Genomic DNA, 25,385 nt, shown 5'->3' with positions numbered 1-25,385 from the left:
GTTACCTCGGAGACAGGGATCGGGGACAGCTACGGTCAGCTTTCCGCTTCGATCCACGTTGGATGTTAGAAAAATAAGGAAATTACCGATTGCGGGTATGTTAATAAGATGTTCTCAGCGAGTGAGAGGCTTTTAGCCAGAAATAGAGGATATATCGAGCTTTAAATACTCTCTTGGTACACGCGAAAGTCTTGTATGTTCCATAAATCCTTTTTCCGCTAGATGTTTCGTAATTTCCAATCATTGGGAATTATGATATATCTGAGTTTGCAATTAACAGCGGCAAAAAAGAGGAAATGCTAATAGACTTTGCACGACAAGTTTAGAATTCAACATACGTCGTTCAACGTGTTTCGCTATTTTTCTATTTCGTCGCAGCTTGCGGGAGGTCAGGTCCATTATTAGATCGTTTCGCAATGATCCGGCGGACTGTCCTAATAAAAATTCAAACTCCAGCCAGTGCCGAATATTGACTTAATGAAATCAGCAATTAGGTAATAACCGTTCTCTCTTTCTTCTTATCGCCACTTATCGCCTTTCTCCTTATCTCTTATCAGCATGGCAAACATTTCAGAAGCTGCTCAATAATGCTTAAAACATCCGAAATTATTCATTCACGGCACGCAAATTCGGCCCAGGGCTTTTATCGTATTGATACACGGTGAATAAATTGCTCGGAATTACGCAAATCGTTAATACGACAATAATAAATTTTATCTATCTACCTGGTAACGGAGGAAAATTTATGAAATCTCCTAAAATAGAATAGAATTCGTTCTACGAGATAACGTAACGATGTATGTTAAAGCCCTCGGAATGACGTGTGAAAATATTAGTCACGAATCTCACGACAGAAATACCCTGACAATGTAGACTACACTTCAGATTGCGTCCGTCATGGATTCGATGGGAAAAAAGCTGAAAATCCTTTTTACCTCCACTGTCACCGTCTGTATCTTTTTCTCCGGCTGGACACGTCCAGCTGACCATTTCCAGGCCGGGGAAAAAGCTGCAAAGATTTGTACCTTATGAAAAATATGGTAATGCTCGCGGTCTCGCTCGATACGACTCTTCTTGACGCCAGAAGGAAGGAAGGGAGCATTTCTTCGAGATTTTTGAGGCTTCCAAGGGGGAGCCGGCAGAACGTGTAATTTGAAAAGTTAACCAAGCTCCGTACAAATGCTAGCCGATTTTCATTTTGACTTCCACGATTCTCTGGTTTCTTTCGGAACAAGCAGAACTTCACCGCGATACCTGCTCCCTCTGATCATTGATGCACCTGGCGGATGATGAACACGGACGACATAACAAATCATGGGCAAACTTTTCGTTCGTCAGAAAGTATTTGGAAGGAGATGAATCGCTCGGTGATAGGATCATCGTTAACACGTTAAGTGTCTAGCCCGTTGCCGTTCCGTTTAGGCCCAGACTCGGCCGTCAAGTGGGCCCACCGGCGGCGGGCGAAGTGTTCATAAAACTCGAAGATACTGTACCAATTGTTATAACAGGAATTCACAAACGTCAGGTCCAATGATGGCGAAGAATTTAATACCAAAAGTTACCACTTTTTGGTCCTAATCTGGGCCCAAACGGAAAGTCTAGCGCCGGTCCTTGGGATCAGACGCACAGATCGGCATACGTCGATGTCATGCTCGCAAGTTTCACCAATTTGAATAACGTGGATGTAGGGCACAGCGGACTAAGTTAAGATTTACTTCTCGCAATCTTCGTTCCAAGCAGTTAGCAAGAATTTAGGTCCTGGGCATCCGCGATTTCAGGGTTTGAGACACTCGATTGTCAGAATTTGAGAACCTAGATTTCCAGGATCTTTGGTACATCTAAATTTAACACTTTAACCCTTTCGCTACGGCGAGCGTCGTCGCGAAGTCTCTCCCGTAGAACGAAACGACGTGTCAAAGATGGAAACACTACGATCTTTGGCATTCGGTCTTTTGAAGCAAATCTTTCGAAGAAAAAAAGAAAGGGAAAAACTGACCATCGCAATAGAGCTTGCAATTCTTTGCGAAGAGAGCTAAGAGCAACGGTAGCACTTGTCTTAATTTTCTACCCAATTTTTGTAGCCAGTGATTATAGTCACCCATCGTGTGTAGATGTCGTCTCGTGGCCAGTGACTATAGTTGACCGTAGTAGCAAAAGAGTTAAAACCACTTGCACTGGCAGGAAATTCACAAACGCGTGTAGCAGAACGCGTGTAACTCGCTGGGAGGCGTCACGACGTGTATACCACGTCATTGGCGATTCTGGGACGAAAGCATTACGACGTGCGTGGAACGTCTTTCCAGCTGTTAAGGGGTTATAATGCAAAGAAATAGGCAGAGGAAACGGGGGGAAAACTGTACAGATGTTTATTAACACGTTAAACGTCACAACGGTTTTACGTGCCATTCCGTTCACTCCACAGTTAGCCGTCACGTGGGCCCTTTCGGGCCGTACGGACTAGCGAGCCCTGAACGGAAAGTCTAGCGCCGGTCCCTAGGGATTTATTACCCCGACATTGACAACAATCATCGGAACCTATTTATTGGTAGTATATGCAATACCATTACGATTAAAGGATCTATGAACAAATACTGACTGTACAGTATACATAGTCACCCTTTGCGCCCTACGTAAACGCGTTACTATGGCCGAGGAATGCATATATGCGCCCTAAAACGCTGTTACGGCCCTAGGACCGCACGTCCCAAGTGGTGGACTGTTTTATGTCCTTATTGCCAGCATCGCTATGATCGAAAATTGCGTTTGAACAGAAATGAGCGCTAGTAGTTTTGAATGACTATGGATGACTAATGAATGACTACAGGAGCGGCTCGACCCAACGGTACGGTTTACTCAAAACCACAAAGGGTTAAACGGACCTGTCTGTTTAGGGCCACGCAGGTCAAAGACGACCCCAGAAAGCGGGAGACAAGAGACAAAACGCAGGGAAAGGAATTGCCCCCTAATTAATATTAGGATAATATACTATTATTTCTATCATCACACCAAGCACAAAGATCAATACCTACAGCAATTATCGATTTTTGCTTCTTAAAGCAAGAAACCCCCTCTAACCATCAGAACTCTGTAGTTCAACCCTAACCAGGTCTAGCTCTATTAACACTATGCCGTCCGCACGTCTAATCGGGATTCTTTTGTTTTCCACCGGTAGGACTGACTCGGATCATTTCGATTGTCGCCGCCGGCGGTTTTTCGAGGTCCTCTGGAGATCATAAATCGTAAAGTTTTACTAATCTCATCGTCAGTTCTTATGAGTTCTCAATCCTATCCCTCTATTTTCTCGAAATTGTGAGGATGTATAATCAAACCTGTTTTTGCGTGGCATTTGCCCGATAATTTTCGTATGACACAAACGTGGTACCACCGGACCCCAGAGTAGGCCGGATCCCAGCAACATTGTCGCATCCGCGTAACTGGGCCTTACAATCCTACGAAACTCCTACACCGTATGAGTTGCAGTGTTCGGGATGCAACAACTGCAAAGTTTCAACTAAATCAATGATCCGAAGAACTTGCACTCTCCTTGTAAGATGCAGAGTTTATTTTAGTATTTAGTTTTCTACTACAACACCAGCGCAAGTGGTTAACAAAGATTGAACAGTTCCAAAAATTCCAATTCTTGGTGTCCATCGTTGATCGAATTCCACGTTCCAAATCTCGTGTAATACACCTTGACACGATCACGCGAGGTTAATCAGCTGATTTGACCCTGTCACCGACCATTAGTCGCCAAAATATCCGGAGAAATTAAGCGACGCACGCAGACGCGAATCCTCGAGTTCTAGACAGGACTCCGGGAGCGGAAGCCTGGTTTCGAGACAATCGAATCACCGATGAACCGTAACTATGCTGTCCCCGAAATAGACTATTTTAATTCAATTTCCGTCCACTTCACAGTCGACTTCTTCTCACGCTACGCCATCCTAACAGGGAATACGTTCATGTACGTAGAGAATCGCCTGGAACAGTCATCCCAACGTCCGAGTTCGTTCAAAGACGCGAATTTGTCTCCAGAACTCCACGCAACTAATCTCTCATAAGGATTGGCATATCCGTGACTACGAAAAAAGCTAGTTATTTCAAACTGAAGTCGGAAGATGAAGATATCTAAAGGAATTTTCACTCCTTGGAACAAAGATTGATCGAATACGTTTCCTTATGATTCTAATTATTTCAAACATTCATCGGATAATTCTATTCGCTGGATATTTGCTGTCGGATCGATAAGATCTTTCGCTTTTCATTTTATGTAATAGTTTAATTCTACGATGCAATTAATCGCGGGATTATCAACGATAATTTAGTAGCTCTAAGGCGACAGACCACTGTGTAGAAAAATTGATTTCTTTTTTGTCTTGAAAATTCGAAAAACTCGCATCACTACCTTAACCCTTTGCACTCTAGAGGCGCCCTTCAGTGGATGAAATTTCGAAGAAGTTCGAAGAAAATTCAGTTAATAAAATTTCGAAGATCGATATTAATTAATATGTCAAATTTCAGATAATGTAATGGTGTGCGAAATATTGAAATTAAATAATTCACGTATTAATTATTATACAGTTTCTTATTTACTGTTCGAAAAAATATCGTCAGCTTTATAGCAGAAAATCTTTGAACTCCTACTCTTCTTTAACCAAAAAATCGTCGAGTGCAAAGGCTTAATTTTCTCAGAACACCGTCCTTCACCATGCTGGACGGCATAACGAAAGAACCTAAGTTCCAATCACTGTGAAATTTGTTGAACATGTGTCCAAGACACGTGGCTCTGGCATTGACCACAGACTGAGCATCTAAAAATTCGGAAACTTTTTCAAAAAATTATTTCTTAAGAACAATTTGTCTTATTCCATCATCTTCAACTTCGTGATTTTTTTTCATTACAACAATTACAAGCTCTAAATTTGTTAACTGTGGTCAGTGCGATAGCCACGTTGTTTGCCTATGCTCGCCACATTTTTTCGTCCTTTGCAGATTTTTCCTCCGCGCTATATCCTGTCGACCATCGAGATCCGCTTCATTTTGCAGATGGTTGATTCAAGATTTTTTCCCGATATTTCTCTTGCGATATTTTTTCTCTCGATTTTTTTGCAAGTAGTCTAAGGTTAAAAGTAAAGTCTGTGAAAAATTTACACGTCTACATTCTTCCTATGATTTTCTATGAATTTTTGAAGAAAGGTTATGTCATATAGAGGTTACGTTATACTGGTCTGCCCCCTTAACAGATATACAAAAATGTATCTGTATACTTCGAAGTAGTAGTATACTACTTTTATAAGTAGTTTAAGGTTAAAAGTACAGTCTGTGAAAAATTTACACGGCTACCTTCTGTCAATAATTTTCTATGAATTTTGAAAGAAGGTTATGTCATATAGAGGTTATGTTATACTGGCCTGTCCCCTTAACAGATACACAAAAATGTATTTGTATACTTCGAAATAGTAGTATACTTCTTTTATAAGTAATTTAAGGTTAAAAATACAGTTTGTGAAAAATTTCTTCCGAACATTTTCTACGAATTTTTAAAGAAAGGGTATGACAGTGGTTACGTCATACCAGTCTGCCCCCTTAAGATGATTGTCCAGGTATACTTTTCTCTAAACGCTATTGACTCGATCATTGTAGCAAATCATTCCTCCAAGTTGAATCTCATTGCGAAACGTAAGAAGCGATAGAGATAATGAGCAGCAACGATTAACACAGCAGATGATAAAAAGCAAATGGGGAAAAAAGATTCATTTTCCTTTCAAAATTTTCCACTACTCAGTTTGCATAACAATTAATAATCGTTCGCTATAAAATTATCATTTCACTGATACGTATATTTATAAAACACAGGGTTACGTGAAATCATTGAGAATCTGATCGTAATAAAAGTTGAAACGTTCGTCAAACGGAATTAAGCCTTAAAGATCGTTGTTCCAATTCCGTCTATAAATACTATTCTATAAACGCGTTTGCACGGTTCCAAGATTTATGGAAATTTCTCTGCGACCAAGCCAAAAGCTTGTGGCCAAAGCATAACGTAACCAGCATACTTTCGTACGAAATTTCCCAAGGTTGCTTCATCGTACGAATTGTCCCGAAGACCGAGTTCCGTCGATGCGTCAGCCGACGAGATGCTGGATACCGTGAATAGATAACGCAATCATCCTCGAGTTATCGCGCGATAATTCAATAAGGCAATCGCTGTTCGTGTGTGACGATCAAAGACTCACCCTCGCTACATTCGCGACAATCATTCTGACCTAGCCGCTGCCATATCTCGCCGCGCATAATTAGACTGGCATCTACAAAAGTGGCAGAAACGATAAGAACGGTGCTCCGTGGGTATGGAGGACGGGAAATAAAAAGATACGATGACAAACAGGACTCGCCACGAATAAAAATCACAGTTGGAAATATGAAATCGGGGAAAAAGATGACGGTTTTACGATAAAATGAACGTTTTAACTAGTTTAACTATTTTAACTATTTTAACGTAAAACGAAGGGGTAATTTAAATTTCAGAGCGCTTTATTTTAAGATTGTATTACGCGAGAATAGCTGATGGATCACGAAAGGTGGATCGACTAGGTATGACGATTATTGACAAACTTTTAAGGTTCGTGCCAAATCTCGGTTCGGATTAGTAGTAGGGTGAATTATTTTGCAAACATCTTGGGAAACGGATCGAGGAGTAAGGGGGTTAGGTGCTATTATGGAACGTTACAGTTTTGGATAATTCGAGATATCGCGGATTATTTTGATCGGCTATCCAGTCGGTTTCGTCAGGCGGATCGGAGAACACATGAGAAAGAGGACCAGTGAAATAGGAGTTTCCTCGAGACTCGTGTCAAGTGAAGGAGGTTTGGCTAGGAGGAAGGCATAGTAACGCGAAGATCCATCGGCATCGGATGACATTTCGACGGATTGGCAGTTTGCAAAGCTGACGCAAGCTCTGTCTGCTCCTCCAAACTTCTCCGTGTGATCGGAATACGATCGAGTCCAGCGAATTACTCGTATCGTGCGAACCTTTACGAATAATAATCGAGGAGGAGCCGAACCGGAGACACGGATCGATGTACATACTTGTTGATCACGTCGCCATCCTCTTCGCGTATCTCTCTTTTGTTTGGCTACATTTGCATGCCTATCTGATGTCAAAAATGAATGATCACCGTCAAAAATTCATGGTCACCGAGATACTCTTGAGTGAAGTGTATCGAAACTTTTGTCAATTTTTCGGACCATTAATGACCGAAATTGAGTTAGTTATCAGAGACAAATAGTTTAGGAAAGATTCGAGCGATATAGTTGCGTGAGTCACCCGGTATATATATAATACATACGCATACAGAATCTTTAAATTTATAAACTACAAATTGTCGCTATATCGTATTGTAATGATAGCATGGAAAATATTAAAGTGCAACCATAAATTGTTACTATACCGTACAGTCGGTATTTAATTACGCTACGTGATATACTATTTAATTACGATAACTTGCTACAGATATCATTCGATTATGGGGTAGTTCACACGACAATACGGCTCGATTATATTGCACAATAGTGCTAAAACACGATTACATAAGATGCTTATATGATTATTACATATATCGATACTATGGTTTCCAATATCTCCTCGGTTACGACATTTTTAACGATTAAGTACAATAAGAAGTATTTTAAATGTCAGTGGATGGTGTCCACACCGAAAGGCGTGCATGTAGTTTATACTAATCGCAGAAACAAGATACAATTGCAATCCTAATTGTTCGATTGTGGATAAAGAGGCGTTACGGAATATCAACTCTGAATACTTTCGAGAGCTTTTTCAATCCGAGTCGTGATTTCGCCTAGCACGATAGAAACGTCTGACGGAAGAATGTTTATCAGGTATTAGAGAACGTATAGCTATCGAGGCGACAGATAAGCCGTTTCACAGCGGCAAATATGCGAAGATCCTTATCGTTTCCATGTAACACCGATACCAAGCCGCGAATAATCACGGTGATTGAACTTTGCAGACACTACTCTCGAGCCTTGCCAAAAAATTCAATCAAACCGTGCCAACTGGCCGATGATTCCTTACTCTCTGCTCTTTCTGGCTCTCGCACTGGTGAATCAGTGTACCGGAGGAATCTGTTTTCACGTACTCCTGGAGGATCCACAGGTTTCTTGAAGTCTCGATGCCATAGTACTCTTTAATCAGACCTGGAGGACTCGTGGTTTCTGAACTGCCGACTTTCGTGAAACTTGAAATAACGCACTGAACCTAACCTAACCTATAAATGTTATAGTCAATAGAATCTAGCAATAAAGAATTTCATAGATACTTCCTTTGTCTTCCATTGACTCGCGAATTGCAATATTCTAGAACCTGGATAAACTGAAAACTCAACGAATCCGCAGCTTTTCAAAGAATTCCCAGTCATTTCCAGAGAAAACTGTCACATAGGTACATCCTAAAGATCTACAGACGTTCAAGCCAGTCTGAAAAGTTACCGGAACCTCTAGAGGTACCCAATTAAATGGTAGCACTGATAGTCAATAATTGGTCCATTGGATTAGTCGGGAATGAAATTTGAATTGGTAGTACTTACCTCTACAGAAGCATCCACGAGGACAGTGCCGGTAACGAGTAGTAGCAGCAGGCAACTCCTCAGCAAAATAGAGTCCCTCATGATGGGAGGAGGACCTGTTCGCTACACTTGCTGTTTAAATCTTCTCTATACACTGGACTCTGGCGAGGAACCTCGTCAACGCATGACGAGGAGAAGAAGCACGCGACCAGTCCTGTGTCCAAGGGCACTTCGATCTGGATCTTCGCAGGCCGGCACACTGTGAGGACCGGCTATGGAACTTCGATATACAAACTGGCCTAAAGTCGACAACGCGGGACACAGAGAACCGTACAACAGCGTACCGGTGTTCGGTAGCGTCTGAAAGGCCGAGCGCGCCGGCAAGATAAAACTTTTTCAAAAGCCCGGTGCTTTTCCCTCACCCCGCCAGCTCGCCGACAGATTCAGCTGCGTTCCCTTGCGCTCCGGCACTCTGTCTCTCACCTGCTGACTTCCTCTTTCTCTGCTCTTTCCGTCCACGGGCTTCCCTCTCCCGCTTAACAGACCGTGTCTTCCTTTTCGCTTGCACCGCTTATTATAAGCATAACACTGCCCTTGTCTACCGTTGCGCGTTCCACTGGCGCGGTCGCCCCCCCCCACCACTAAACCACCAAGTTCCCTACCCCTACTTTTGTCTCCTTCGGCACGTCTTTCTCCGTCGTACTCCCCACCCAACGCCGTCTTTCTCTGGATATCCCCACTCCGCGATATTTCGCGCGGATCTGATGTCTTTCTCGCACTCGTGTCAGTGTATATCTCTTTCCGACAGATATGCTCTTCTCTATATGTAGCCAGAGAGGAGTAAGTTGTTCCTCCTGTATCCCTACCATAGTCGCTTCGTACTCACACGAGGTAACCAGCAACCAGAAGTGGACGTACTCGTACGATTTTTTAATGAGTCCAGGGTTAAATTGTAGGTCCTGGGTATGCAAATATGGTAAAGCGCCTCCTGCAAAAAGAAAACAGATCGATAGACTCAGCTACATTAAACGATGGATTTTGATTACAATTACGGAATTCGCGTTCGAAGAAAGTGATCCGAACACGCAGTGACTGCTGGGTTACTCCGCTGCACCAGAATTTTTAGGCGACTGTTAAAAGAGAAAGTTTATGGAGTCGTTCGTTGTCGATTAGTGGAGGGTTATTGGCACCGGTAATATATCAGTACTTCGGTTTGTAATTCGGAAACGAATAATGCAATTTACACGTACAGATTCTAAATACTAAACTTGTTTCTTAATGTACAAAATTTATTACCACGAAAGTTACCAACAAATTAATTCAAAAGCTTAAAATATCTAGGATTTTAAGGTATCTAATTATAGTCTATGGATCATCGATTTTTTTTTTCAGTTCCTAATTCCACGTAGTCGAAGCTTTCTGCTAAAAAATTCACAAGACAGCGAATCGAACGGCCATCAGCACCGACGAGTCATTCCGGTAGGAAAGAGATGGAGAAAAAAAAAAAAGTAGAGAACCGCGTGCGTTCTTCGACGCATATTCTCTCTTTATCTCACCCGACATAACCTCTTCGTCTAACCGGAGGATCTGTTGCGCTCAGCAACAGATGCGAGGGTGATCTTTTTTAAACGGGTCAACCTCGCCTCTCGCGTATCCGCTCGCATTTTCTCCAACGAGATGCATCCTGGATCGGTACAAATACTGAAACGCACTAATTCGTTACAACTATTCACCAGGAGTAAAAGGTAATTTACAAAAAACCAGAATTTCCCTGTTTAACCTCAAAGTTTATCCTATGATATACACACGAATGACTTAAATTATATCACTATTTTTGTAACATTTTATATAGATTACAAAATCAGATGTGTCTCAGATATGCGTTTTGATACAATGTAAAATGAAGAAAAATTTGAATTGAAAGCAATATAATTGGCAAGTAAATGTGACTAACGAACGGTAGAATGAATATTTTGAGAAACCCGATACGTGTCAATTAGAAAAGCACGAACTGACAACTGAAGGAAAATCAAGCAGCCTTGATTACCAAAATGCATACACGTGGAACAAGAGTAGAAGATATTCATCACTGACATAAACCAACCTAGCCGGCACGAAAAAGAAATGTCCAAATAAATTTCCTGAATACAAAGCAAACTTGTAGGCGATTTATAGTCTGACAGCTGAATTCCTCGATCGCGTGTGCCCTTCGGCAGTTTTTAGACGCCTCCTCGGCTCCTTTTATTTGATCAGAAGACGCTATTTTCAGTCTTTTAGCTACAAGTCTTCTCTCTCTGCATTTTTCTTTTTTTTTCTTTATACAACGGTTTGTAATGGGTTACCACGTCATGTTTAATTATGCTTCAGATTATATATATACATATACAGAAGACTATAATCATAATATCATAATCAAATAAACTTGCAATTATAATAAACTAATTTAAACGTTCGTGAAAGTTCGTAATAATTTAACTTAACCTCACTATTATTTCTATCTGATTCAGATTTTCTTTATGATTATTCACTCACTCAACAATTATAAATATTAATATTTTAAATATTCATTAAAATATTATTACAATTGTCATTCATATATGAATATTTCGGAATACGCACACACATATATATATGTATGTATTACATAAATACTATGCAGCAATATTGTATCAAGTAATTCACTTTAATTATTAGAAACATTAAGTTAGTAATTTATTTTAAACTGATATCAAATTACAAACTATATCTATTTGAACTCAACGTTGAATTGATAATAACTTCAATTCATATTAATAATAAAATAAATAGTAATCGAATAGGTTTACTCACTTCATCGAAAATTTGCCGCGTCGTTTTTAACCTCTATTGAATCATGCCTATTTCAATAATATCCATGTGCCTTTCCAAAATTTCGTTACTTTTGTAACATTCTAATGAAAACAATAAATAATATATTATCAAACATCCAATAACAATAACAATAACGCATTAAACTAACAATATACAGTTCCTACGTTTACTGCGTGTTTTATTCGAAAAGTGAAAACTACACTAACCAAGTATATTCTGATTGTACTTTAGAACGAAATTCTTAACAATATTCTATATGTAATTGACTTAATAATTTATACATTCCAATAATTTAATTAATGTATATATTTAAAAAAAATTATAAACCAAAATTTGTAGGATTATTGATGATAAATTACTCAAACAAAACAATGTATTTTTTCTTTGCCGCGCAATTTCAATTTTCCTCTTTTTTTCGTGAAGTATAGCTTCTGATCCACTTTTCAAAGTATATGTTTGAATCAAACAATAATAAGCTCAAAACTTTTGAGAAATTTTATCTATTCTTAAACCATCATATATCAAACTTTCACCAACAATTTCAGGAAATCTCTTTACAGAAATAAGAAACTATAACATATTTTGAATTTGAATTAATGTAAGTTTATAATATATTTCACGTTAATATATTTTGAACTGAAATATTTAAACAAATTACATATGTGCACTTTGGAAACAAAATTATGCTTGGAAAGTGATTTTTCTAAAAAAGTTATGAAAGTCAATAATAAATATAGTAAATAATAAAAATGTGAGGAACATATTGATAATACATACCAATAAACACAATCAAATGAAATATATCACGAACAGTTATTATCAATTAAATTGGATGTCACCATTATGTACCTTACCTTATTATATTTATAGAAAACTACACATATATTTATAGATTCATTCTATATAGATTCATTCTAAAATTCTGAAGATAAAATAAATCAGACAATTTCATTCATAAAAATAAAAATTAGATAAACATACTTAATGTCAGAAACATTAATTTAATATTTAAGTTACTGTTATTTTACTACAACTTACAAAAAATGTATTTTTATAAATTATTACTAATATTATTTTAATTTAAAGTTTATTGCAATTTTTTAAAAACATATCTTTATAATACTGTACAATTTAATAATTTTAATAATTAAAGGTTAAAATCAATTTGTATTTCAAGATTAGTCGGTAAAATGTGTGTACTTCTTGTCATCGTTTGTTTATCGGTCGGTAAATGAATGATACGAAATTTTATTATTAACACATGTTAATGTCGTTCTCTGTATAATCGTGATATCAACATAGTTCCATAGATTTCCGCAGTATGTTTAATAGTAAACTACACATTTCACAACACACGGAGATTGATTTTAAGTATGATTTCATAAAAAAGTAATTCATATTAAGGTTTAAAATATTATATTTTATAACAAAAGATGAAAAAATTACTTTTGTGTACGTATATCAAACACAACTTTTATTTACTATGATATAATATAAAATCATTATTATTTTGTTTCATTCTTAAAAATAAATACATTATTGTTCTTCAGGTTATATATATTCTTTTACAAAAAATTTTGTGATATCGTTAACCAAATTGTAATCACTATACAGTTAACAACTTTAATCGATTTATGAAAGCTTGTTTTCATTCTTAACTGTGTGAGTGAAAACTCAAAAATGGACGAAGTTGCAAAGCTTGAACATCTGTCATTGGTTTCAAAAATTTGTACGGAACTAGAAAATCATTTGGGGCTAAATGACAAAGATTTAGGTAAAAACGTACAATTTTATTTTTTTACATTTTATTGTGATATAAAAAACAAATTTTGCTTTGATGGAACCGTAACCTGTGTTTCTTTCACTTCTATGTTTTTACATTGTGAAATATTATCACCAATACTATTATTGATTAAATTGTTTCTTTTTCCCACAGCTGAATTTATTATTCATTTGGCAGAAAAAAATAATACATTTGATAAATTTAAAAAAGTTCTTATCGAAAATGGTGCAGAATTTTCTGTAAGTAATGTAGAAAGCTCTTTTCCTTGTTATTCTTTTATTTAAAGATATTATAACGTTTGACTTATATTATTCGTTCAGGAATCCTTTATGGCTAATATGCTGAGGATTATACAGCATATGAAACCAGCTAAATCACAGGATAAATCCTTGAAATCTGTAACGAAGCAAGATGAACTAGCTCAAAAATTCCCTGCTTTAGCTTTACCAAATGAAGAGCAAAAAGCAATAGGTGACAAGGAACTTAAAGATGATTATGTAGTCAGCAGTGCTATGGCTAGTTTAGAGGAATTAGCACCGTCGAAAAAGTCTAGCAAAGAAGATAACAAAAAAGATAACCAATCAACTGATAATAGTGAGAAAAAAATCAAACACTCAAGGAGAAGTAGATCAAGAGACAAAAAAAGTCATAGATCGCGTTCATCATGTCGCAAAGAAAAAAGACACAAGTCTAGATCTCGCTCAAGATCACATGATCGATCAAGGTCTAGAGACAGAAGACGTCATAGATCTCGAGATCGTAAGAAATCTAGATCACGAGACAGAAAATTTCATAGAGTTAAATATTCTTATGTATCCGACCGATCTAGATCGCGATCTATTGAAGAACTTTCCATGGACCCAGAAGTAGGCAAGATTTATTCAGGAAAAGTAGCTAATATTGTACCTTTTGGTTGTTTTGTTCAAATGGAGGGTTTGAAACGAAGATGGGAAGGACTTGTTCACATTTCACAATTAAGAAGAGAAGGAAGAGTTGCCAGTGCAAGTGATGTTGTGTCTAGAGGTCAAAAAGTACTTGTGAAAGTACTCAATATTGGTGGACAAAAGGTATGAAAACTAATAAAATAAAATACATATTATATCTTTTAAAGATCAAGAATTTCACATGTTTTTTGTGAAATATTGACAGGTTTCATTAAGTATGAAAGATGTAGACCAGGAAACTGGTAGAGATCTAAATCCTGTCGTAGCTGTTACCAAAACTGAGGAAGATGAAAAGCATTTGAGGAATCCAGATAGGCCTACTTCTTTGTTAGAACTCCAGGGTAACTGGGATGAGGATGAAACTTATTCTAGAAAACGAGTACAGAGATTGTCATCTCCAGAAAAATGGGAAATTAAACAGATGCTTGCTGCTTCTTGTATTGATAGGTACTTTCTAAAACGATTATTTAAATAAAATAATTAAATTCCACAATGTAGTAATTACAGTATTTAATTTTCTATTCTTTTGTCATAGGAGTGAATTACCAGAATTTGACATGGAAACAGGAATTCTCCCACGTGAAGATGATGAAGAAGAAGATGTTGAGATAGAATTAGTAGAAGAGGAACCACCATTTTTGCATGGACATGGACGAGCTCTTGGAGATTTAAGTCCTGTTCGTATAGTAAAAAATCCTGATGGTTCTTTAGCACAAGCTGCAATGATGCAGAGTGCTTTAGCAAAAGAAAGAAGAGAACAAAAAATGTTGCAGAGAGAACAGGAAATGGATTCTGTTCCAACAGGTCTTAATAAAAATTGGATTGATCCTCTACCAGAAGGTATTAAATCTATTTTATATATCTATTATATGTAAATAATTTTTTAACTTTGTAAGATAGTATACCATATTAATATGTTTATAAATTTTACAGCTGAAAGTAGAACTCTAGCTGCAAATATGCGTGGAATTGGCCTTCAAACTCAAGATTTACCCGAATGGAAGAAGCATGTAATAGGAGGAAAGAAATCTTCCTTTGGAAAAAAAACGAATCTAACTCTGCTCGAACAACGTCAAAGTTTGCCTATATACAAACTCAGAGATGATTTAGTTAAAGCTGTGACAGATAATCAAATTCTAATCGTAATTGGTGAAACAGGATCAGGAAAAACTACCCAAATTACGCAGTATTTAGCTGAAGCAGGATTTACATCCCGTGGAAAAATCGGCTGTACTCAGCCCAGAAGAGTAGCTGCCATGTCTGTTGCTAAAAGGGTAGCAGAAGAGTTTGGTTGTCGTTTAGGACAAGAAGTTGGCTACACAATTCGTTTTGAAGATTGTACTGGACCAGAAACCAACATAAAGTATATAATTCATTTTCCAATTGTGTAGATATATTTATTTAATATTTATATTTAATCTTATAGATATATGACTGATGGTATGTTACTTCGAGAGTGTCTTATGGATCTTGATTTGAAAACATACTCTGTAATTATGTTGGATGAGGCACATGAACGTACCATTCATACGGACGTTCTTTTTGGACTGCTAAAACAAGCTGTAGGAAGAAGACCAGATTTAAAACTGATTGTTACAAGTGCTACTCTGGATGCTGTAAAATTTTCGCAATATTTCTTTGAAGCACCCATCTTCACAATTCCTGGCAGAACATTTGAAGTAGAGGTAATTTAAATATCTAAATTTTTCTAACTGAAAGTATTAACTGAAATTATTTTGGGTAGGTTATGTATACCAAAGAGCCAGAAACAGACTATCTAGATGCTGCATTGATAACAGTAATGCAGATACATTTAAGAGAACCACCAGGGGACATACTGCTGTTCTTAACTGGTCAAGAAGAAATCGACACAGCTTGCGAAATTTTATATGAACGAATGAAATCTTTAGGTCCGGATGTACCTGAATTAATTATTTTACCTGTATATTCGGCACTTCCATCGGAGATGCAGACTCGAATATTTGAGCCTGCCCCACCTGGTTCTAGAAAAGTAGTGATTGCTACCAATATTGCAGAAACAAGTTTAACTATCGATGGAATTTATTATGTAGTTGATCCAGGATTTGTGAAACAAAAGGTATACAATTCTAAGACTGGAATGGACAGTCTTATAGTGACACCAATAAGTCAAGCAGCTGCAAAACAAAGAGCAGGAAGAGCTGGAAGAACAGGTCCAGGAAAATGTTATAGGCTTTATACCGAAAGGGCTTATAGGTATTTATTGTTAATTATATTATTAGATTTGATAATTATGATTTACAATTTTATTTTATTTTCTGTAACTGATTAGAAGGATTATAATGTTGGGACTTTTTAGGGACGAAATGCTTCCTACACCAGTTCCAGAGATCCAGCGTACAAATTTAGCAACCACAGTTTTGCAACTAAAAACTATGGGCATCAATGATCTGTTACACTTTGATTTTATGGATGCACCACCTGTGGAGTCTTTGATCATGGCTTTAGAATCATTGCACAGCTTAAGTGCATTAGATAATGAAGGTCTGTTAACCAGACTAGGCAGGAGGATGGCAGAGTTTCCTCTAGAACCAAATTTATCCAAAATGCTTATCATGAGCGTGCATCTTCAATGTTCTGATGAAATATTGACTATTGTCAGCATGTTATCTGTTCAAAACGTTTTTTATAGGTAAGATATATTGATAAACAAGAATTGTACAAATATTTCATTATTTTTATTTGTATAGGCCTAAAGACAAACAGGCTTTAGCAGATCAAAAGAAAGCCAAATTCAATCAACCAGAAGGTGATCATTTAACTCTGTTAGCAGTTTATAACTCTTGGAGAAATAATAAATTTAGCAATGCATGGTGTTATGAAAACTTTGTACAAATAAGAACCTTAAAACGTGCTCAGGATGTTCGAAAACAATTATTAGGTATAATGGACAGGTAATGATTTGTTTATTCATAAATACAATTTTCTAATATCTAATAAGATAAATTAATTATCTATTTTACTTATCAGACACAAATTGGACGTAGTATCTGCTGGTAAAAATACTGTAAGAATTCAAAAAGCAGTCTGTTCTGGTTTCTTTAGAAATGCTGCAAAGAAAGACCCCCAAGAAGGATATAGAACTTTGGTAGATAGCCAAGTTGTCTACATACATCCAAGCAGTGCATTATTCAACAGACAACCGGAATGGGTAAATTGATAAATGTTAAAAACGTAATTATTAAAAAGAAATTAATGCTTAATTCTTCTCTTCATTTCTAATAGGTCATTTATCACGAATTAGTTCAAACTACGAAAGAATATATGAGAGAAGTGACAACTATAGATCCAAAATGGTTGGTAGAATTTGCGCCAGCATTTTTCAAATTTAGTGATCCAACTAAACTCAGCAAGTTTAAGAAGAATCAAAGATTAGAACCACTTTACAACAAATACGAAGAACCGAACGCTTGGCGAATATCAAGGGTTCGAAGAAGACGTAATTAAGATGTTTATTATACAATTTGTAAATAATATTTTGTACAGAGTAACTATTTAAAAACTAACACGAATAAATGATTCGGATATAATAATTCTGTCCTTCACTTTGTTTCGAATACAAAATTAAATTGTAATTACATGAAATGTTGCTTTCTATTTAGGTAATAAATATTTCAATATACATCGTAATAATAATATACGTTTGATGTTGAAATTATAATAATATTCCGCGTTTATAATATTTATGATTCCTTATATAAGGTAAATTATACAGAATAATTTATGGGCAGTTAATTCATCCATTGCAAATTTATAGACTTTGAAATATTTACAATGATAATGCAAGAAGGCATACTTTACTTTAAAATATCATTTTTCAATTAGACTTCAAAAAACATTTAAGACGGAATTTGTTTGTACTGATTTTAACAAGTACAATACAAGTAATGTAATTTTTCGCTCTAATATCGATTAATTTAATGTAGATCAATTGTAGCTATATATACACATAGGGTGATTCTCTCACTAAGGTCATCAAAGAGGATACCAACAAAAAAATATTGCCACGAGAACATTATATTATAAGTTTTATCGTAACCTAATATACCAATATCGCTTTCTATAGTTTAGTTCTATACTAAACAGTTGTGAGTGTATACATATGTGTTATCTAAAAATGAACATTTCAAAGTAAAATGTCGAGGAAACGAAAATAACTATCTCCATTTCAGTAAAAGAGCGATATGAGCCTATTAAGTTACAGCAAGGATTGATTCACCTGGCGTTTCCGCTGCGATGTTTTCCTGACGACACCGTCTTTAAGTACCCTTGCAAGCGAATCACTCTGTATATGAGTTATATTAATAATATAGGAAAATGTGTTATACACTTTGGCATGAATATTTTTTATAATTTTTAAAGCTAAAATGATACAGTCTCAGAGAACAGGAAAGTATATAATTATTATATCTTCAGTCAGTCTTTTCCTCTGAATTAATTATTAAATTTATTAAATAAATACATTCTCCACAAACATTTAACAATAAAATGATGTAGGAGTAATTATTCTTTCCCGTGTATAAAGTTTTCTTTTTTCTCTTAATCTCTCTTAATGTATCATCTTTGTGTAAGTATACTCCTAAAAAATCTGTAATTCACCTTGTAAACGTTGTATAACAGCCGTGAAATATCTATCATCTTAAGATCGAATACTATGTCTTTTCTTTTTTTCTGTGTTTGGACTTTATCAATATTGAACTACATTTTTTGTTGAAGGAACATCTTGTACATGGCAGGCTATTGAATGTGTTTCTTTTTTACTAATTCCACCAATTGTCTACACCTTGCTTGACACTCATCCTTAGAAACGTAATATTGATTGTAATAATTTTAGTTTAGAAAAATGCATCGTAAAATATCCACATATAATACCTTATTTTTTCCTTCAATGCAATTCGCGATTTTTTCCCATCTATCTATGGTTATGCCTTTTGGATATTTTATAAGAGCTGCTTCCAGAGCTCTTTGTTGTTCTTGACTCCATTCGCCAATATTCTCCACATTTTCTGCACGTGTTTTCATTTTTTTTGGACGTTCTTCTACTATAGTTTCCTCTGTGACTGCACCAGGTTTTAACCCTTCATCTTTTATCTAGTACATTCAAAGAATTATTCATAAAAATAGAAATTAGAATTAGGATCTATAAGGGATTAGGGAGCAACCTTTTTTGCCATATGCGTAACTTCGGTAACTGTACGGTTCATTGCATCTGCAATTTTATCCCATCTCTCAGATGTTCCACTAGGATATTTCTTTACAAGTTTTATTAGTTCTAATATATCATCGTCCGTCCATAATCCACCAGAAACAGCAGTTTTCTGATAAATATGATTTGTTTGTTCTTTCTTAAACACCTCTTTAACACCATTACCACTCCTTTCTTGCGGAGTGAAACCAGTTCTGCGTCTTCTCGTGCGGGACGTGGATTCTGATTCAAGTTGTTCATTCTCTTGCATTCTGGAATAAATTATACATAAATCTCGAGTATACTAATTAAGAAAAAAATGTTTGCTAGTGAAAAGTGATTTATTTAAAAATTAAATATCATTTTACTTACAATGCTTCTTCCTCTTCCTGCTTTTTTCTGCGTTTCCTTTCTTCCAATACACCATGCATCACACGTATAATCTCAGGTATGGATAGTGTAAAGGCTATTATCCACCTTGGAAACTGGAATGGAAGAGTGTTCCAGATTGTTGGTGTAGGGATTTTCTCTAAGATATCTGCAAGATCTGGCACATCCATTTTTCCTTTCTTATTCTTCTTCTGCATTTTTTGAAGTTTACTACCTAAAACTTGCTCCTACAATGTATGTTACTATGAATTATTAAAGCAATCTAATTTTTCCTTGTTTTTAATGGTTTTTCCACATACATATGTATATCTTTTTTCAAAATATGCAGCCCATGCGACCACATATTGTCCAATTGTAATAAGTAAAAATAAAATTATTCCTAATTCTAAAAGTCCCATTTTCCGCACATGGCGATAATAATATACAGCTGATCGCCAGTTTGGTAACCCATTAATCAGTACATTGTCATACCTTTGCCGTTTTCCAGGATCTTTCAATATATCGTACACAGCAACTAGCTAAATATGAAAATCTTTATTGTAATATGTTCCATTATTACAATAATTTATGACTTACTTTTCTAAACTGTTGCTCTGCATCCTCTGCAGAATTTTTATCTGGATGCAATTGCAGTGACAATCGTCTGAAAGCTTTTTTAATCTCTGATGCATTTGCAACCTAAAATATTCATTTACCAATCATTCTGTTTCATTCAGAGATTATATAGATATAAGCAATAAACAAAACAAACCTGTGTAACCCCAAGAATCTCATAAAAATTTTGGTTTATTTCTTCAACCACATCAAATACCTCCAACTCATCATTGTCCCAAGCACTTGTGAGTCCATATACATCAAAAAAGTATAAAACTCGAAAAATTAGCAATAATGACACTCTCATTTTTTGTATTCACTAAGTATCTACATTCATATCCATTGAAAAATTTTTATTTCTTTATTTCAGAAGGTTCACCACTGAAATACTATATTACGATCATTTTTTTGACTCAAATTAAATAAATTTTCTACGAAATGAAGCGAAATATGTTAAAACATCAAGTGCCACATTGCAAATTTGATTGAGGTTAGATTCAAGAAACGTAGGCCGTGTGTATCAAACACGTCGACAATGTAGAAAAAATAGGATTGGAACTTGTTTAGTATATCTGTTGCATTGAACTAAAGGACTATTTTCAAATTATACTATCATGATTACCGATCTGCTTTACCATCTGGTCTATAAACAATCTTTCTGTAATTGATTGAACTATTCCTGGGGTTTTTTAAAAAACTTTTTATTAAAATAAAATTAAAAAATCCTCTAATTGTTATTGTGTGTATTATGGTAAAAAATTTCTATTAATATGCAAATTTAATTAAATTAAAATGTATCATAGTATCATATATGCGTACATACATATGCACGAGAGATAAGATCAAATTGATTGGACTGACAGTCTGAAAAAGATTATTCCAGACAATTTTATCACATATATTAGACTAGGCAATCAAGATTAGATATAAGAAGAAAACGATTATGATTCGTAAGAGACTGTATTTCCGATATGGTGAGTATAGAATTGAGATCGTAATATACAGATGACTCCACCAATTTCGGTTGTCCAAGGCGCGGCGCACAGTGTGCTTTTGCATTCGCATGCATCACCGTTCAAGCTATTCGATCGAAAAATGTGTCTTCCGCTATATTTAAGTGCGACTACACGCACTGTTTTTACAAGCTTTCGCCTATAGGAGGTAGAAGGTTGGGCGTTAAGTTGTGTAAGCGTAATTCGGACTAGTAATCGGAAAATTCCATGGACCTGTGAATCAACTAAACGGAAACCGCATTGTTAAATTCCTTGGCCGCAGATGGTCATCGTGGCGAACTCATCTGATTTCCATTGATTGTATTTATAGTGCCCTCCAGTTTATTTTTGTATGCCGTTCCTTTGAGAAAAAGATGCGCCTATCCGCTGGCTGACAGCGTTTCTCGCATCGTAAGTCCCTTTAACTATAGGATTTTAACATTAGGAGAACTTGTAAAAAAAAGAAATCGAAAGAAAAAGAGAGAAAAAAAGACGATTGACGACTACAGTAAGGTCTTATTTGCATGTATTCGGTCTGACGTGATGTGTGGGTGTGCAAGTCTATTAAATATATATCGTTGAACATATAACTCGTTTGCGAGCCTCTTTATTTCGTTTGTGGTCTAAAATCGTGATCTTGTGTGCCGTTGCGTTGTCGTCGTCGTCATCATCAACTGTATCGACGAATGCGGATTTTTATGGGAGAATCTTTCGACGCGTTTTGGTATAACAAAAGTGATCCAAGCAAATACATAATCGGACTGTACCCTGAAGATGTTATTCTTAGCATGAAAACGTTGTAACGTTAGAACCACGAAAGACTCCTTTTACCTGTGCTAGATTCTTTTTACTTTTCTATTTCGAATAGACCTTCACATGTCGCCGGGTATTGTCAACCTCTAACTCATAAAAAAAGTACGAAGTTCTTTTACACAATTTCAAAATATTCTAAATTTAGATTATTAATATTCAATAATTCATGAGTCATTTAAAATATTCAAAGTGGTAACTATTATTGCCCATTTGTCATTATCGTCTATGTGTAAAGTATTTTTGTTGCATAATGCATAATTATCAGCAGTCCATAATGTAACTAAGTTGTCAATAATTAAAATATCAGAATGTTGGTATAATCATGAACAAGTTTCCTAGCAATGTTTTAACATTAATGCTTCATTTATGTTCAGTTGCATTGTAAACACCATTCTTCCATTTGTATATTTTCAATCAGTCATAATACATATATTAATCATGCTTTACATCTTGCTCACATATTTTTAGATCTAGCATATTGTCCCTTTGTCCTTTAGTGTGGTGGTTTGTCTTCTTGTACGGTGAAGGACCTGGATCCATCTAGCTCAAGTCCCTGATATTCTAGCAAAACACAGATATTAGAACACTGAATACAAAATGGAGTCTGCTATAGCTGGACGTAGGCGGACAACCGCACGACATTCAGCAGAGGATCAGGCTCTCGATCAGATAGCCAAGGAGGTATGGTGTGATTATTTTATAAGAATGTAACAGGGTGGAGTCAGAAAAAAGAAAGATAGTATTAAAAAATATAAGTCCATTGTATAATTTAAAGATTGTATTTGTTGCTTTAATAAGAAACAAAATAAGTTAGTAAATGTTGCTATGAGTGTGCTTGACCTTCAGAGCTTACATGTATGCATGATTGTAAGGTGGGGATTTATATCTTCTTTGATAAGTTTATCTATAAATGAAAATGTGTAGAGAAAATGACTAAATATCTGAAACAGTGTATATACTATATTTTACAATTGTTATTTGTTATTGATATTTATCTTTTTAATTACAACTGAATATAAGTAAGTATTTGTTGATGTAAATTAACAATAGGTTTGAAGTTTGTGCATGTTATTTTTATGTAAACCTTAATAAGCATCATTTATCTAATACATTTATGGGAGTGTTTCTATATTATTATAGTGTTGATGTGTTAATAATAAATTAAATGTAAAACTATCTTTTTCGTAACAGGATGGATTTTTTATACATACTTTCAGGCAGAAGCTAGATTAGCCGCTAGAAGACAAGCAAGAGCAGAAGCTAGAGAAATACGAATGAGGGAGTTAGAAAGACAGCAGAAAGAGGCAGAAGAGAATGCAGATAGAGTTTATGACATGTGTTCAGGTACCAAATTGAAAAATTAGTTTTAAACAAATTTATAAACAAATCCTGTGCTATGTGGGTTGCATATGCTCCACTTTTAATTTTCCATTCAGACCACTATATAGTATTTCTCTTTCTTTAACTTAATTTTAATTGTACAATTGTAACCATCATTTGCTAAAACAAAAATCTTTTTCCTTGTTCTTTTTAACATTACATTGTTTACTTGATAACAACGATTTTTACAGTTTTATAAATATTCTAATGTATATCATAAACAAAACTATTAGTTTTGGCAATATGAGGTACATGTAACCAACATGGCATGAATAAAAAATTACAGGAAATGAATCTGGCATGAAATGTGTGAAATAAACTAAAATAATCTTTTTTCAAATTTTCAGCCGATGTGAATAGAACAATGAGAGTAACACCTGATTCTGTAAGGACATCACGTCTTCTTACAAATTCTAATAACTTCCAGTCCAGTCGTAGATCTTCTGAAGATTCACTGGAAGATGCTGGCCTAAGCAGAGATCTCAGGGTACTAATATCTTTATTTTACAATATATATTAAAGTCGAAAGAATGTGTTTATTGAAATATGAATAAACCAACCCATGAATTTTTGTTTTGCAGTTAGAGTTAAAAGAATTTGAAGAAAAATTTAGAAAAGCTATGATAGCTAATGCTCAGTTAGACAATGAAAAGTCTTCATATGCTTATCAAGTCGATTTATTAAAAGATAAATTAGAAGAACTGGAGGAAACAGTTGCACAACTTCGTAGGGAACTTAGAGAAAAGAATCGAGAATCCGAGCAGTTAAAGAGACTCAGTCAAAGACTAAAAGACGAGTTAGATGTATGCCATGCACAATTAGTAGAAAGAGATACGCTTATACAAGTAAGTGAACAATATATTGCATTGTTCTAGTTTTATTTTAGTAGTTTCATAACTAAGAAATAAAATTATTTCAGGAAAATGGTTTAGTTATTATCGATGATGAAGGAAGTGAAAATGAGGATAACGATATTGAGAACGGTCCACGTCCGAGACGAAGAGTACTAGTCAGTACAGAAGCAGCAGAACTACTACAAAATGCTGGAAAGGGTTCATTAGGTATATAATTTATATTATATATGTATATAAAAAAAAAAAGAAATGTGCAATAGAATGTTATGTGATAAATTATAGATGTCCGGCTGAGAAAATTTGCATCTGAGAAAAAAGAATTGCAAGACGAGATACGACATTTAAGATTGGAACTAGAGGAGACGAGAAATCGTATTAGGTCCGAGAGATCGCCTGGTTCAGTATTAGGTATTTATCTCCATTAAAATATATGCTTTCATTAAAAATTTGTAATATAAAATTGCTTTATATTTTCAATATAATAATCTTCTTTTTCTTTAGGTTGTTTATCAGACTCCGAAGATGTGCAACGAGAAGCAAACAAACTCCTGGCCGATTACAAATTCAAGCTTCAAAAAGCTGAACAAGACATGTCCACTTTGCAAGCCACTGTAGCCAGGCTAGAAAGTCAAGTAATACGTTATAAGTCAGCAGCAGAGGCGTCTGAAAAGGCAGAGGATGAATTGAAAGTAGAAAAGAGGAAATTGCAAAGAGAAGTAAGCAGGAACGTGGAGATTTTTAATTCTACACCATTTCATCTAAATAAGTCGAAAAAACTCTTCATTTTATAGGTTAGAGAGACTCAAGGCCGGGTAGAAGAATTGGAGACGGCAAATTCTCATTTACAGAGGCGATTGGATAAACTTAAAAACGCTAAATCTGCCCTGTTAAAAGAGCTTTGACGAGACGATTTCTTGGAACCTGTACAATGAATCTGCCATTTTTTTTTTTTTTTTTTTTTTTTTTTTTTTTTTTT

General features: G+C 35.5%; 4 protein-coding genes across 17 annotated transcripts in view; 2 read left to right on the top strand and 2 right to left on the bottom strand.

Moving 5' to 3' along the window:
* Nucleotides 1–9,042, bottom strand: part of trol (terribly reduced optic lobes) — a 251,055-nt gene extending 242,013 nt beyond the window's left edge. For all 13 annotated transcript variants that reach the window (XM_017909090.1, XM_017909096.1, XM_017909092.1 and 10 more), the window contains exon 1: nt 8,607–9,042. In XM_017909090.1, coding sequence (XP_017764579.1) covers nt 8,607–8,687 — 81 coding nt within the window. In that variant the 5' untranslated portion in view covers nt 8,688–9,042. The remainder of the gene's footprint in view (nt 1–8,606) is intronic.
* A 4,073-nt stretch (nt 9,043–13,115) lies between these two features.
* Nucleotides 13,116–17,648, top strand: pea (ATP-dependent RNA helicase pea). Its single transcript, XM_017909067.1, has 12 exons — nt 13,116–13,209; nt 13,372–13,457; nt 13,539–14,285; nt 14,368–14,609; nt 14,698–15,002; nt 15,096–15,525; nt 15,589–15,847; nt 15,907–16,397; nt 16,501–16,833; nt 16,892–17,095; nt 17,172–17,352; nt 17,427–17,648. The coding sequence occupies exons 1-12, from the start codon at nt 13,116–13,118 to the stop codon at nt 17,646–17,648; spliced, it is 3,594 nt and encodes a 1,197-aa protein (XP_017764556.1).
* A 1,071-nt stretch (nt 17,649–18,719) lies between these two features.
* On the bottom strand, nt 18,720–20,793 carry LOC108553977 (dnaJ homolog subfamily C member 1). Its single transcript, XM_017909078.1, has 7 exons — nt 20,528–20,793; nt 20,353–20,454; nt 20,076–20,294; nt 19,759–20,003; nt 19,364–19,658; nt 19,074–19,292; nt 18,720–19,001 (listed from the first exon to the last, which is right to left on the bottom strand). Exons 1-7 carry the CDS (start codon nt 20,675–20,677, stop codon nt 18,939–18,941), a joined length of 1,293 nt encoding a protein of 430 aa, XP_017764567.1. The 5' UTR covers nt 20,678–20,793; the 3' UTR covers nt 18,720–18,938.
* Nucleotides 20,794–21,409: 616 nt separating this feature from the next.
* LOC108553976 (leucine-rich repeat flightless-interacting protein 2) lies at nt 21,410–25,364 on the top strand. 2 transcript variants are annotated; one of them, XM_017909077.1, is made up of 9 exons: nt 21,410–21,773; nt 22,741–22,856; nt 23,393–23,519; nt 23,903–24,042; nt 24,137–24,400; nt 24,475–24,616; nt 24,692–24,817; nt 24,911–25,125; nt 25,201–25,364. In XM_017909077.1, the coding sequence occupies exons 2-9, from the start codon at nt 22,773–22,775 to the stop codon at nt 25,309–25,311; spliced, it is 1,209 nt and encodes a 402-aa protein (XP_017764566.1). In that variant the 5' UTR covers nt 21,410–21,773; nt 22,741–22,772; the 3' UTR covers nt 25,312–25,364. The 2 variants fall into 2 exon arrangements, with proteins under 2 accessions (XP_017764566.1, XP_017764565.1); XM_017909076.1 differs by having other exon boundaries at nt 22,673–22,856.
* Nucleotides 25,365–25,385: the final 21 nt, after the last annotated feature.

The sequence above is a fragment of the Eufriesea mexicana genome, unplaced genomic scaffold, assembly GCF_001483705.2.
Source record: "Eufriesea mexicana isolate 0111107269 unplaced genomic scaffold, ASM148370v2 scaffold14589, whole genome shotgun sequence".
Lineage (NCBI taxonomy): Eukaryota > Metazoa > Arthropoda > Insecta > Hymenoptera > Apidae > Eufriesea > Eufriesea mexicana.
This window is presented reverse-complemented; position numbering and strand designations above follow the sequence as displayed.